The sequence below is a fragment of the Dermacentor albipictus genome, chromosome 2, assembly GCF_038994185.2.
Source record: "Dermacentor albipictus isolate Rhodes 1998 colony chromosome 2, USDA_Dalb.pri_finalv2, whole genome shotgun sequence".
Classification (NCBI taxonomy): Eukaryota; Metazoa; Arthropoda; class Arachnida; order Ixodida; family Ixodidae; genus Dermacentor; species Dermacentor albipictus.
The window spans coordinates 58,598,045-58,612,704 of NC_091822.1; the positions used below are offsets into that span (position 1 = coordinate 58,598,045).

General features: G+C 43.7%; 1 protein-coding gene across 1 annotated transcript in view; it reads right to left on the bottom strand.

The window, feature by feature from the left end:
* Positions 1–4,728, bottom strand: part of LOC139055419 (chymotrypsinogen A-like) — a 35,085-nt gene extending 30,357 nt beyond the window's left edge. Inside the window, exon 1 of the mRNA XM_070532877.1 lies at positions 4,626–4,728. Within this exon, the coding sequence (XP_070388978.1) occupies positions 4,626–4,686 (61 nt within the window). The 5' untranslated portion in view covers positions 4,687–4,728. The remainder of the gene's footprint in view (positions 1–4,625) is intronic.
* Positions 4,729–14,660: the final 9,932 nt, after the last annotated feature.

Sequence of the window (14,660 nt, forward strand, 5' to 3'; positions counted from 1 at the left end):
CATAAGAAGCCAACAAACACTGACACCAAAGACAACATAGGGGAAGTTACTGCTGCGTGAAGGCATCAATGTTGCCGGATTCGAGACCCTCGTTATGTAATAAATGAGAGGAAAGGGGGTTAACCAAGGGGCCCGATTTTTATGAGTCATATCATAAGCTAACAAACACTGACACCTGGGACAACCTAGGGGTAACTTCGCCTATGTTGTCCATGGTGTCAGTGTTTGTTGGCTTCTTATGATATTACTAATAAAAATCGGGCCATTCGTTTAACCCCTTTTCCTCTTGTTTTTAAATATATTTTATAACATTTACATCGAACAAAAAATACTAGGAGTTCGGTAAAGCGTTAATATAACACGCCTTAGCTTTGCGCTTCAAGGCTTAAAATGCACATGATTTGATATCGGGCGGAATGTAATTACACAATGATATGCCTGAAAACGTGAAGGTAAATTTCCCATAGTTAGTTCAAATTTTAGGAGGAGCAAATTGTGACGTGCGGAAAATCTTGTGTTGTTATTGTTAGTGAGGTCAGTACGAGTTAAACTTTCAATACCTAGTTCCGTATTTATGAGGCGGAACATTATTAGCAGCAGCATATGATTGAATAACACGCGCCAGGCGACAAGGTTTAGGGAACCAAAAATGGGAGCAGAGTAAGATTGTAAAAGGTTGAAATGTCATCAATCGTACCACTTGCTTTTGTAAAGCTTCTAGTTGCTGGAGATGAGTGAAGTATTTATTACTTCATGATTAGAGGCAATATGAAAGATGAGTGTGAATATACGCGTAATACAATGACAAGAGAATACTTGCTTCAAAAAAGGAGCGCGATTTAATAATGACGTGAATGCCAAAAGAAATATTTCGAACAAGACATTGGGCATGGCGGTTGAATTTTAAGTGCTGATCTGAGATAATGCCTAGAAATTTGGTTGACACAGATCTTGTAATTAAGAAGTTGTTAAGTGATGCACCTGAGGAATCTATGAATAATATTTGAGGGTGATGAAATACCATCTATGTTTTTGATGGATTGATATATAACGTGTTTTTCAGGCATCATGCATGAACATTAGCAAGATCATTGTTTAATTTGTTTAGTAGTGTGAAGAAATTCTTGTCGGATACGAAAATGGTTGTGTCATCAGCATAGAGAAGGCAATGGGCATGCGTTAATATTTGTGGCAAATCATTATTGAACAATAAAAATAACATTGGATCAAGTATTGATCCCTGAAGGACGTCTTTATTGATAATTTTCTGTGAAGAGAAGGAACCATCGACTTGGACTATTTGTGGTCGCTCTGTTAGGTAGTACCAAATTAACTGCAAAGGCGGGCCAGTAATGCCATAAGATTCTTGTTTGTGTAGGAGGATGAGGTAGTTAATTGTATCGAACGCTTTAGTGAAATCAGTAAAGAGAGCACCGACTAATAGGCCTTCGTCTATAGCTAATTTAACTTTGTCAGTAAACCTAATAAAGGCAAGTTCTGTTGACAAATGCTCTCCAAAACCAAATTGATAAGGAGATAGTAGCTTAAATTCGGATAAATAATTAGTTAAATGCTTGTGAATAAGTTTTTCAATTACCTTGCTAAAGAAAGGCAAAATGCAAATAGGACGATAATTATTAAAACACTCATGATTAACTTTTTCTTTAAATTGGAATTACCTTACCCATTTTGAGGCTTTTGGGAAAGACACCATCTTTAAGTTATTTATTCATGACGTCGGCAAGCACCGGAGAAATTTCTTTATGCACAAGCTTAATGTTCGACAGTCGGATGAAATCAAAGCTAGGCCCAGTCGTTTTGAGTGATGTTATGATACTACAAACTTCTTGTGAAGTTGTAGGACACAAGTAAAATAAATAGGGACTACGTGGCAAACTAGGTAAAGGTGGTTAATGCTGTAGATCGACTATGGTACTAAAATGGTTGCTGAAAGCGTTAGTGGCGTCCTTAGGGTCGGTTATATTAACTGAATTGTAGCTGACACATGATATGCCAATATCAGCGGTATTAGTGTTTAAAAATTCTTTAATAACTTGCCAGCTTCTCCTGCTGTCGTTTCCATTTTGTCTATCTTGTTACCGTAGTAATTAAGCTTATGACATTTTAGGGTTGCTGCAAGAACATTTGAATAGGCTTTGAATCGTGAACGCAATGTGTTAACAAATGCCTGAGCTTTGAGTTTCTTGCGAAGGTTGTCTTTTATTACTATGGACCGCATTAAACTTGCTGATCCAACGCTTTCTTGGTGTACTGAACCAACTCGTTACGGTGAAGTTCTTCCCGCATAAGTTAGCGCACTCTGATATTTTCGCTGAAAGAGGTGCAAAAGCTTTTTCTTGACATTGCTCCTGAAACACGTCAGTCCAGTCAGTAGCACGAATTGGGTGAATGAGTTTGTTTGAATCAAAGAATGACCTAATGTTGTTTTTTTCCCCTAGAGAGGCTAAGTGTTATGGAGCCTGCGCTGAAAATATATGGCATAATGGTCTGTTATATCATAGTTTACTACACCGGCCGTGGTATTATCAGTAGGTAAGCTGAAAAGGATATGATTAGAGTACTAGAACCATCTTGTTCACACGGAGTTGGAGTATTAGCGAAGAAAATTCACAGCTAAGAAAAGTGCTAACGTACTCAGAGCATGACTGACTTCTAGATGTGATTATATTGATGTTAATGTCACCGCAAATTATAATACCCTTGTTCTCCTCAATGAACTTGTTCAGTTAATTCTCTGCACGAATTCTCTACAGAACTCTCTATAAGAAGATGAAGGTGAGCGATAGATGAACGCAATTATAAAATTACGACTAGTCGGCAACAACTTACTGCTTGTCTGAAAGTTACTTTGATCTACTTCTAACCAAACACATTCGCAGAGAGAGGTGCACAAAGTACGGTCATGACGCCGTTTATATCACAGTTTTGAATTTACTAATATGGCCGAACCACCACTACGATGTCCTTCGCAATGACAGTATTCAGAACTATAACCGGGAAGACCCTCTGCACTTGAGCACTCTCAAGTGGAGAGGGATTCGATGGGGCCGAGCCAGTGCACTGAAAATCGATAACCGCATTAAGAAGGTGTTGCCGGCGCCTGCGAGTGGTCCGCTTTCCCTTACTGAGCTTGTGGTGGCTGGTTGAAAATCGCGGTGGAATGCCACGGAAGGTTAAGAATGCCACTAAAATGGATCCTCAACAAAGAAAACATGGCAGGGTGAGGTAGTAAACGTTCTGAAAGTGCTCGAAAACGTTACACTGCCACGCAAAATGTTTTTATGTACGCAAAAAAAAAAACCCAAGCTCTCCGGCAGGTACGAGTAGCGACTGCCCGAGCGATCGGCGGCAGCCATCTTTTATTATTTCGGAACGGGGCAGCCTGCAGCTATTCAGGAGCAGATGCAGTGTTGCTCCGGATAACAATGGATTTTTAACGAGTGCACGTCACTTTGACGCAGTGAGTTTTCGTGGTTTTGTGACGTCGCGTGACAGGCAGGTGAAGTGGGTGCAGCCCGAACACTTTTGACCAATAGCCGAGGGCTAATGGCGAAAAGGCGTCGAATCAGAAATAGCTCTCCTTTTCTTTTCTTTGGTCAAGTCATGCATAGCCAGGGTGGACTCGTCATATCAAACGGGGAGCTGTCGTGGTTTTCGTCACGTGGCGTGACAGGCAGGCGAAGTGGCGGTGGTCCAAAAAAAGTTTTGACCATTCGCGAAGGGCTGACTCCACAATTGCAAGAGAAAAGTTTGCAATAGCTTTACGTTATAGCGCCTCCCCTCGGGTATAATGCATTCTAACCACTGGCACCACCACAAGAGCTTTGATGCATACTGTCCCTCATGTAGGCTAACATAAAAAAATACAGCCAATTCCTATTGCTCATGTTATTTTGCGTAAATGGGAAATTAACCGTTGACGCAATGTTGATTTCCGGTTTTGGGAATGATGAAAAGTGCAGAAAAGTTCTCATGAGTGAATAAACTACATTAAACAGCGGTGCGCACTCTTATAGACATGAAGATATCAAAGCAGTTTTGATATTTTTAATGGCACTGTTTCTTCCCACTGACCCCCGCCGCGTTGACTCGTCTCATATAGCACTCAATGCTCAACGCTGTACCGGCCCACCGTGGCAAAACGTAAAACCATCGTGCATCTAAAATATTGGCATCCCACGCTGAACACTACATAGTGGAAATTGCACCACACTCATATATCACGACTCCCGTTAAAGCCAAATGTGCCACTGTGGGATGTTAAATTAAGATCCAATCAACATAACTGATAACTAGGCAATTCTCATTAAGGACAATTTTAATGACTTGCGTCTGCGTCATTCTGAGGAAAAGAACCGATCTCAAATATCAATACAATCGACTTCTTTATACATGTACGATTTATCTCCTTTTTCTACGATTGTGTAGCGTCATTCAGATCTTGCCATTGCCAAAACGCCGCTTAGGGGCGATACTAACATACAAATACCAGCTTTCGTAATCATTCTGCCAACACCATGCCATCCACGAACCGACTTAGTGATGTGAATATTTAAACAAGCAAGAGAGAGAGAGAGAATGAGAGAGAGAGAACAATAACTCACCGACTTCGTAGGCAAAGCCACACCGTGCAATCAAAGTCAACAGTGCCCACAATAGTCTCATGGCGTCTGAACCGTCAAAACTGCGCGGCAGACTGCTTCTGAACTGGTGGCTGCGAGTCGTTAAAGACGGTTTTATGGCCAACGTCTCGGCCTTGCTATCTCTCGATAAGAAGCAGCATAGGTGAGGTGGGACGTCAGAGCTTTGAGATACCTGGCCAGCTGTGAGCGCAACTTCCAGTCAACCAGGTGGTTTGTTCCCACAGTGCGCCACGGAGAGCTCTTCAGCCATTGAGCTCGCATCGTGATGTTATCGGGCATAGGCCGCAGTCGAAAAGACAGTACACAAGAGTAATTTTCCCATCCTTCGAACAATTTTAATATCGAATGGTTGGCTCCCTTTATTTATCTACGAAATGCACAAAGTTTGGTGATTTTTTTAAGGCACGGAAGTATGTATTACATTATAATTGTCATCAAGCGCCAACTTCCGACGCGAACGACAGTTTTGCTTGGTGTAGGTGACGTTCGCCGTTCGTGCTTTTAAGGGAAAACAGACTGAAATGGTTAAGCTAAGTATAATCGATAGATTTTTCCTATATGAGGCTATCATTTTTTTCTATGTGTCAATATACGACTTCGTCACGCAAAAAATTGCAGTCAAAGGTCCCGCAGCTACTCCTCAATTTCAACCACCAGCGCTATAATGGACGAATTGATGTTTTCACTACGTGACCCCCTGTCTGCCACTGTGAATCAGCCAGTTCTGAACGATGAGCATAACGAGAACAAGGTAAACGTGGGAGCCAACGTTTCCACACGTGGACTTGTCTTTTCAAAGGCGACGTATGCTTTACTCGGCACGGTATATATAGGTATGGTTCTTCAAAAGCCTAAAGGGGAGACGCGGTAAGGTGGGTAGGACAGGCAACGACTGAACGTGTGTTAACGGCGAGGTTGCTACCGGCGAGGCTTGAAAAGGTTGTAATAAGGTGAACTCACTGCAAAATGCTACAGCTGTGTGAAGTTTATTTATTTATTTATTTATTCATATATTTATTCGCGCACCTCAGCTGATCGAGAAGCAATATTGCGTGAGAGGAGGAGCGTTAAACAAAAACAAACAAGTAGATCAGGTGTAGCTGCGTGAATAGATGCAATATGAAGTTGAATTACCTCCGCCGTGGTGGGTCAGTGGCTATGGCGCTCTGCCGCTAAGCACAAGGACACGGGTTTGATTCAAAGCTGCATTGTGATGGGGCGGAATGCGAGACCTCTTGTGCACCACTCTTTCGGTGCCTGTTAACGAAATGAAATATACAGTCGAAATCCATCAAGGGCCCTACACTATATGGCGTCTCCCATAACACCTCAGTTGCTTTGGGATGTTATGATAGACCTGTCAAGTGTGAGAAACGTTCAAGTGGGCGTTCCCATGTCGACATAATTGCCCTCTTTCCCGGAAAAGCGTCACGGCTTTATGGCCTGAGCCGACACAAAGGGAAGGACGAAGAGGAGAACACCCGATAGACAGAGGCTCGTCAACTACAGAACCTAAAGAAGGCATTGATACTTCCACAAAGTCCCCATGTTTTCCAAGAAGATATCGACGACCAAAAGACCACGACGGCTTATTTAAGGACGTCCTGGCTCCCGTGTTATGGAGAACCGCTCGAGACTCGGGTAGAGTCAAAACCACGTACCAATGAAGTGAATACATTCCTTTCTACTTTTTTTCATCACGATGCCCGCCTTTGTCGTCATTTCCTGATTCTTGCGGTGAAGACCCAGCTCACCCGGTCGAGATCGTATCTATGTTAAGCTACATGCTTTACTTCAATGGCGCATGATAACTTTAAGACTTTGTTATATTTGCAAGGTAATCTTCACCGCACATGTAAATCCTGCCACTCACGCCGTCACGTCCGTGGGGCTACGCGCCGTAATGTTGCCGCCTTACGAGCGCGATTGAAGCACGAGGCACTCCACTAAGGACACATATTTTTTGTCGCACACATCGCTCACTCTTTTATGGCAGAGGCGTAGTTTTAGTAAGCAGGGGACTGCAACCAGAGTCAGGTTTGGATCACTCCCTGGGTGTGTGCGCACGCCTGCTCTCGTGGATAGGCGAGTAAATCAGTGACATTGTGAGCGAACGACCGACTGGGGGCACACAGCCTATAGTACGGGAAGCCACCATGAAATTGCAGTGGGCGACAGAGGCTGGAGTTGCCACAGTGCCTTGCAATAATTTCTATGTCCAACGTTACTCCTCCACTATCGAAACTGCGCGCCACGCACGCAGATCCCAAGAAACGGTTTTCATCCAGCACATGAAAAGTGCTGAATCGTAACTTTTTAGAGCGCAGCTCTTTGGCGTCCGTTCCTGGGTTTCGCGTCGTCGTCGGCGTTGTCGTCGGCCTCGTAACCAGCTCCGCCCCCCTTTCATCCCCCCAGCGCTAGCAGCGACCGACTGATACCGCTGGATACCGCTGACGCCGCTAGAGAGTCAAGATAACGTGACTGCATAGAACACCGTCGCCGCCATGCAGAAAGAGGAGGAAAGGGTCCCCCCACTCCTCTTGTGTGGCGGATAGGGTGCTCTTCAGTTGCCGACGCGCCGGTTATTTCACGTAGGCCCCGGCACGTCGACGAATACGTGACCACCTTCCCACGGCTAGACCTGGTTCTTAGCGCTGCGGAAGCGAGGGTATCATATTGTTTGTGTCGGCATCGGCGGCGTTGTCCCTGAAACCAACTCCGCAGCTGGGGTTGACTCACTATCGGCGTCAGCGGCATCAGTCAGTCGCTGCTATCTCTTCCCTCCTCCCTTTATCGTGTTGTCCGCTTGCTGCGCGCGCTTCTGCCCCCATCGTTTGCCGCTGGGTGTACACGCCGCCCCCCTCCCCCCTCTTCCTGCGAGTCTCCGGTTGTCAAAGCGCCGGCTCGAACTTAATTCCTTTCTTCGCTCCTCCTCCAATGCAACCCCTGTGCGGTGGCAATCAGAGAGCCAGATCGGTGGCGGCGGATCTGTATATGTGCACCGCCCGAGCCGAAATTGCCGCTGCCGTTCGCCCTGTGCGGTGGCAATCAGAGAGCCAGATCGGTGGCGGCGGATCTGTATATGTGCACCGCCCGAGCCGAAATTGCCGCTGCCGTTCGCCACTGCGAAATTATCTGCCAGTTCTTTCTGAGCCATGAGCGAGACGACCGATGGAAGTCCTCCGTCTGCTGCTGCTGCTGCTGCTACTAAACGAGCTGCCAGAGCAGAGGCCCAGCGCCGTCGCCGTCAGAATCCAGAGGTGCGTGCCGCCGAAGCAGAAGCTTACCGTCGCCGCCGTCGAGATGATCCAGGAGTACGCGTCGCCGAAGCAGAGGCTAAGCGCGGCCGCCGAGAAGACCCTGCCGTTCGCGCCGCCGAAGCGGAGGCTCATCGCCGCCGTCGAGAGCAACCAGCAGTAAGCGAGGCTGAAGCAGAAGCTCATCGCCGCCGCCGAGAAGACCCTGCAGTTCGCGCCGCCGAAGCGGAGGCTCATCGCCGCCGTCGAGAGCAACCAGCAGTAAGCGAGGCTGAAGCAGAAGCTCATCGCCGCCGCCGAGAAGACCCTGCCGTTCGCACCGCCGAAGCGGAGGCTCATCGCAGCCGTCGAGAGCAACCAGCGGTAAGCGAGGCTGAAGCAGAAGCTCATCGCCGTCGCAGAGAAGACTACCGTTCGCGCGGCCGAGGCCGAGGCCAAAAGCAAACAAAGGCTCGCATTTGCTGCGCTCAAATTTCGCATTAGGAAGTAACGTAATCGTCGGTAATTTTTTTTCGTCCGCCTAACTAATTTTCAGCGCTCTAACCGCGGCAGACATCGCCTGCCTCACCCAAGAAACCCCTATTTTATCCCATCTGTCGGATCACCGCGCTCTTTACCAAGCACTAATTCGAACCTTCGACAAGAAACACGCGCCTTAATTTCCCAGTGTGTCTGTTCGCAGTATGTCTCCCATGGACATTTGCCTATAGACATCTATAGACATTTGCCTATAGACATTTTATACACTTCAGTCTACAAAATTAGAACTACATATACAGTTCTACTTTTGTAGACTGAAGTCTATGAAATGTCTATAGAGAAATGTCTATAGATAGTCTATAGACATTTGTCTATATACATTCTATAGACTTCAGTCTACAAAAACAGAATTTTATAATCCTATACTTTTTCTATGACATTCTGCAGACATTTGTCAACAAACGTGAATTTTCATTAATCTATAGAAAGTCTGCAGACACAGGCATATTATCGACAAGTCTAAAAAGTGTGTATAAGCTATAAGTGTATAGCTATCTGCTATCTACAAGTTAGTTTGCATTTTGTTTACATGTGGTAGCAAAAGAATGTTAGTTATTTATGCATGTGCCCCTGTTGCTTTTTATCTGCGCTTATGCATTAACGTTAGTAGATTAATAATGCTACTGAACCAGCTGCGCTTTCACATATTGCATAAACAGAAAGAAGTGAGTGCTGAATCATGCAGTACAAAAGGAAAACAAATGCTCCGGCAATGAACGAACTCTTTTTATTGCTCGATATAATTCATGAATTTCTTAAAATACATGTCTTATGGTAATATTGAAAGAGACTAAATATTTACACTACTTGCCCTTGGCAAGCATGGTCGCCTGGCTGGCGTTGACCTTTGTGTCATTAGTCCCGAAGGTGCTGCGGGTGTATGCTACAGGATTATGCTTCAAATAAGTAGATGCAGCAATATGAGGCAAAAATAACAAGTGCGTATTCTTTGTACGTTCATTAGGCAGCTTAATATATTTGCTCAAACCATCTAAGTCAAGACCTAATGCAGTTTAACTATGACTAATGGCTGCTTGTCAATACAAATCAGTACCTTTATATAATGTTTTATTTTATGGTATGGTAAACAATTAAACATTCGCAATGGTTGCTCGTGTCAGCAACATTATGTTCCCTTTTATGACAAGTTCATATATGATGCAATAATGTTCTTGTTCCAAATGATCCCTATATTTATTGCTCAAACGTTACCCAGTTGGACTATCTGTACATTTTTTGCTGGTAGTTAAACATGCCCGTGCAGAGGGAAATGTTCAGAAGACAAGACTGGAGTGGTTACATTATCATGCCAATGATTCTAATTTATTTTGCCTAATGCACATGTAACTGTCTCTCATACACCTAAATTAATGAGTCATTGGCCATAAATTCAACAGAAGGGAGATGGATTGATTGTATCGATATGGCCACTTAGTTTCTTACAGGTAATAAGGCCACTTGGGCACGCTAACAGGTTTCCAAGTTAGGTATACCACATGAGCACTCGAAATACTACGCGAGCACTTTGTGTCACTGCACGACAGATATGCTCATCCTAGGAAACAGAACTGATACTATAGTTCGAATGAATTCTATCACAGTAAATTATTGAAGGTGCTTTCAAAGATGAAAATTTTTGCTAGGGTTTCGAGGTTCAGGACTTTGAGATAAAGCAAAAAAAAATCAGAAATTGAGTAACAAATGCCAAATCAGTATGATTGATTTTAGTTTTTTTTTTCAATAAATAGGACCAATTTCTCTCAACTTTGTATGAGGTGAAAGGTTTTAAAAATATATTTAACGAAGAGATTCCCTAGAAACTTTGTATGACATATAACAAGACAGCATACCTATGTGGCCATTTTAAATTCCCGATCTTTTTCCAAGCCTTCCCTGGCTGTTTTCCTGAAAATGTTCTGGCAATCTATGACGCCCGCAGCTTAAGTGCAATAAAAAAGTATGGTAGTTTATAGCTTGTCAAGTACTGCCAGTCCATAATACTTCGATAAAACGAATAACACGTCAGTCACTTGGCATGCAGTATTAGATTAAACTAACTTGAATCCCTTGTTTAATAAAGCTGACCAGAGCTTGGGTAAGTCTTTTCATTTCCGACTCGCAGTGCAAGGCATGCTTTAAAAGGTAACCTCAACTTACCAAAGTGTTAAATGCATACGGCGACAGGTTAATTGAATTGAGTGGCACAAAAATCTGGAATATTTTACACCTAGAAGATAAAATCGTGCGTAATTTCAAGCAATGTAGCAAATTCTTTTTTCTTTATAACCAGAATCTCTAACTTACTTGAATTCATTATGTACGAGTAGTTTCAGAATGTTTCTTGTCTGAATATCTCATGACGTGTTCCGGAATACTGTGCTTTTAAAAACTGCGACTGACCTGCCTTTTGTAATTTGTCACTGAACTGCAAACTAGCCTTCCCTGGCTGTCGGTCCAGATATCAGTATAATCATGATTATGTGAAGAAAAATAAAGCACTTGCACTTGCAAAAAAAAAAGTTCGTAATTGATGGCCACACGAGTACAGCACGGAAGACAAGGACACAGAGACACACACGTAAAGCAAATGAAACAATGCGAGGGAAAACTAGTCAATGAGGTATATTTAGGATTCAATTGTAGTTCTATATATAATTTGCTCTCATCAATTACGTCTCTAGTTAGCTTTGTTTACCTCTGACCAAAGACTACATGGCAATATGAATCAGTATCATTATGATGTTTCATTGTATTACAGTATAATAAGCAGTTAAACAACCGTAATGGTCATCGGTGCCAGCAATTAACGTACGTTTCGTTTCAAGACAGGTTCATGTGACACACAGTGTACTTATAAAAATAAAAGAAATGCGAGAATCCCAAACGATTCCTATACTAGAAATTGTAGAAATAAAGATACCCGGCTAAACCATGCACATTTTTCAGGTGTTAATGCAATATGCCCCTGCCGAACGAACATGCTCAGAATAGTGACTGCAGTTTTGAACAATCACGTTAAGAATTGCAATTTATTTCCGCTTGGAACAGTCTGCAACGCATTTTTTCTGACTTCGAGATGAATACATTTGTCACACTTTCTGTAGAATACACATGAATGGGGGCGCATTGATTAAGTTACTTATAAACTAAAACATGTTACGATCTCTTAGGTGTGTTGATAAGGGTAGAACAAGTGCAATCTCCACTAAATCATTTGATTAATCTCTGCGGTATCTACTAAGAAAAGGCCCCCAGGTGGATAATCTGGCTATTTCTTCTTTTGTACAGCGCATATAGTATACAGTTGTCCAAGACGACGGCACTAAATGCAACAGTAATGAAAACCGGAACACTTATTACGCACGAGAAGGGCTTCATAACTTGCACTATACTGACACAATGTTAATCTGCGCCAGCAGCTGCCTAGTGATTAGCAACACGTAAACTGCACAACGCCGAAGCATCGAAAGGCGTGTAATGCTTTTCATAAAGCCCGAAAGATAACTTCTACTGCTAAACTGTTTTTAAAAGAGAAAAAAAGAATCTTCCAACAACCATCATGCGCAAGGCCTTCAGTTTGAAACGTGCAAAGGTGCTTCCCGGAGTGACTAATTTATTGTTCTCTAATTTTTAGGGCTGAGTTGCGAAGCTGTGACGGACTGAGACTATCGCAGGTTTCACGCTCCAAAAGCGTTTGTGGTTGGACATATATTTTGATTGGGTGAATCTACATTTTTCCGCTTGCGGTAACTTTTGTTACCGCAAGGTAACAGATGTTACCGCAGCTGTTACCGGTAACTGATTTATTGCTTGCGGTAACTTCCCAAAATTATTTGTATTGGTTGCCAGGAACATTAAAATTACTGCTACTTTTAGGCTATATGAAAACGGCAGCGCGCAAACTGCTGATGCATGCCCCTCAAACACGGCCTTTCATCCGAGTACGCTAGCAGTTATTCAACTATACATGGCTGTTTGAAAATTCTTCATGCTAACACAATTTCGAGATATACACGTAAAGCGTGTCACGAGAATTTCACAACACATGCGGCGTAGCATTCATCGCGGCCGAATCGAGCGCCACGATATGAGATCTACCACATTGGCTGCCCAACACACACAATCCGCTTAGTGGCAGCTCAGTATCAAGTTAAAACAAGGTGTAATTCCTTTTTGCAGACGTAAACTATAACGCTAAAATCAACAAGCCCGAGTAATCGCTCGCCACCCGCCGTGGTTGCTCAGTGGCTATGGTGTTGGGCTGCTGAGCACGAGGTCGCGGGATCGAATCCCGGCCACGGCGGCCGCATTTCGATGGGGGCGAAATGCGAAAACACCCGTGTGCTTAGATTTAGGTGCACGTTAAAGAACCCCAGGTGGTCAAAATTTCCGGAGTCCCCCACTACGGCGTGCCTCATAATCAGAAAGTGGTTTTGGCACGTAAAACCCCAAATATTATTATTATTATTAATCGCTCGCCGTAAAACATTCCGTATAGTAGAAGCGAGAACAAGAGCGCGTTATCAAATTACATCGACAAACCGACACTATACCTGAGTCGCCTGCGCTACATGCAGCCGCTTCGCGCTACGAAATGCGCTCACATAATCATGACCTATTGACGCAAAACGTGTTTGCTAAAGCTTACCGTTCAGTGTAGTTGACGTGTGATGCCACAAAGAAGACACGCATACACAGACACCAACGTTCAGGCAGACAACGCACACCGCTAAAAGCGTTTACGTGCCTTTAGCACTCGTGGAGAATTCAAATTGACGCTGACAGATGGCGCACCGCCGCGCATGCGCAAGAGCTCCGCGCGCCAGGGCACGAGTGCACCGAGGATTCTGAGCGACTTTTTCTTTTCTTTTTGTCTCTTTCTCTTAGTTTTCATCCTTTTTTTTTTCATGGACAAAGGAAATGCGCTGGCAGGTTGTATTAGAAACGCCGTCGACTATCGTATGAGACTGGAACGCGCGCATGGATGAACGCGCTGTTTGTAAAAGCCGCTACAGGGCCCTTCAGGCGCTTGCATTATTGCCAGCGACGACGACTAATACAGCCCATTTGTAGCATATCTTCCAGCGTACCACCAAATGTGATGCCCGCACGTATGTTAGCCTTAATTTTCCGATCAAATGCTAGGACAAAACAATCAGTACGGCAACGAGGTGCTCATATGCGTGGCCGCGCAGGCATACCACCTGCGAAATACATGGTTAGCTCAGGCAATTTGGCACATAATTTAAGGTAATGAGATATTTTGATGAGCTTATAGTGCAGGATATCAGTCAACAAAAAACCGCCCGATGTTAGTGATGCAGCCGAGATAAGAAGTCAATATGAAAAGTATCTGAGAATTGGACGACACACAACGCGCACACTACATGCGCGACATTGGTTCTTCGCACACTCACAAAGTCCGCGTTGTCAGCTACAAACATTACGAGTTTCTGTGCTGTTAGCTTGACGCCTGTTTGGAATCCGCTTGTAGCTAAAGTTGGAGTTCATAACATCTATAATCGCAATTGGATCGGCATTTTGCTTTCTTTATTCTACTACCGCAAAAGTCATGCAATGACAACTGTATGACGACTGCGTAGATCATATCATGTGGTGAACAAATGCGGAGGTATACACTATGGGTATGCTCAAGTCTACAAATAGGCTCTCTAGCAATCTCAGTAGTATACAACTTCAGTGGTTTATATCAAACGCAGCTCCGTATTATCCACCGGTACCTGCGCTTGGTTACAGGGTACACCGGTTAGGCCCAGGTTAACTATTTTTGTCTATTGTCACTCTATTGATGCTATGTAAACCTGAAGCAATAAGAATTTTACAGTATCGGCTGTTTCATACTTCATCTCACGTTTATGGCCTTCATCTTCCTACTTTATCTCACACCCTATGGCCTTCACCGGTGGTGATACAGGAAACCGTGGAAAATAATTCGAGTTGCAAAGAAGTATACGGGGTGTTACACTTAACTTGAGGCACACTTTAACATGTGCAAATGCTACGTAGCTGGAGAGAACCAAGGTAGCGTTGTTTTCCCATCACTTGGAGATACTCAGATTATTTTTTTTGCATTCCCCTAAATATATAATTAGTCCTAATTAATTTCTCAAATATATTATTTAGATGAATGTTCTCAATTATAAAATTCAAGAGCAACATTAGAAACTCCCGATACAGC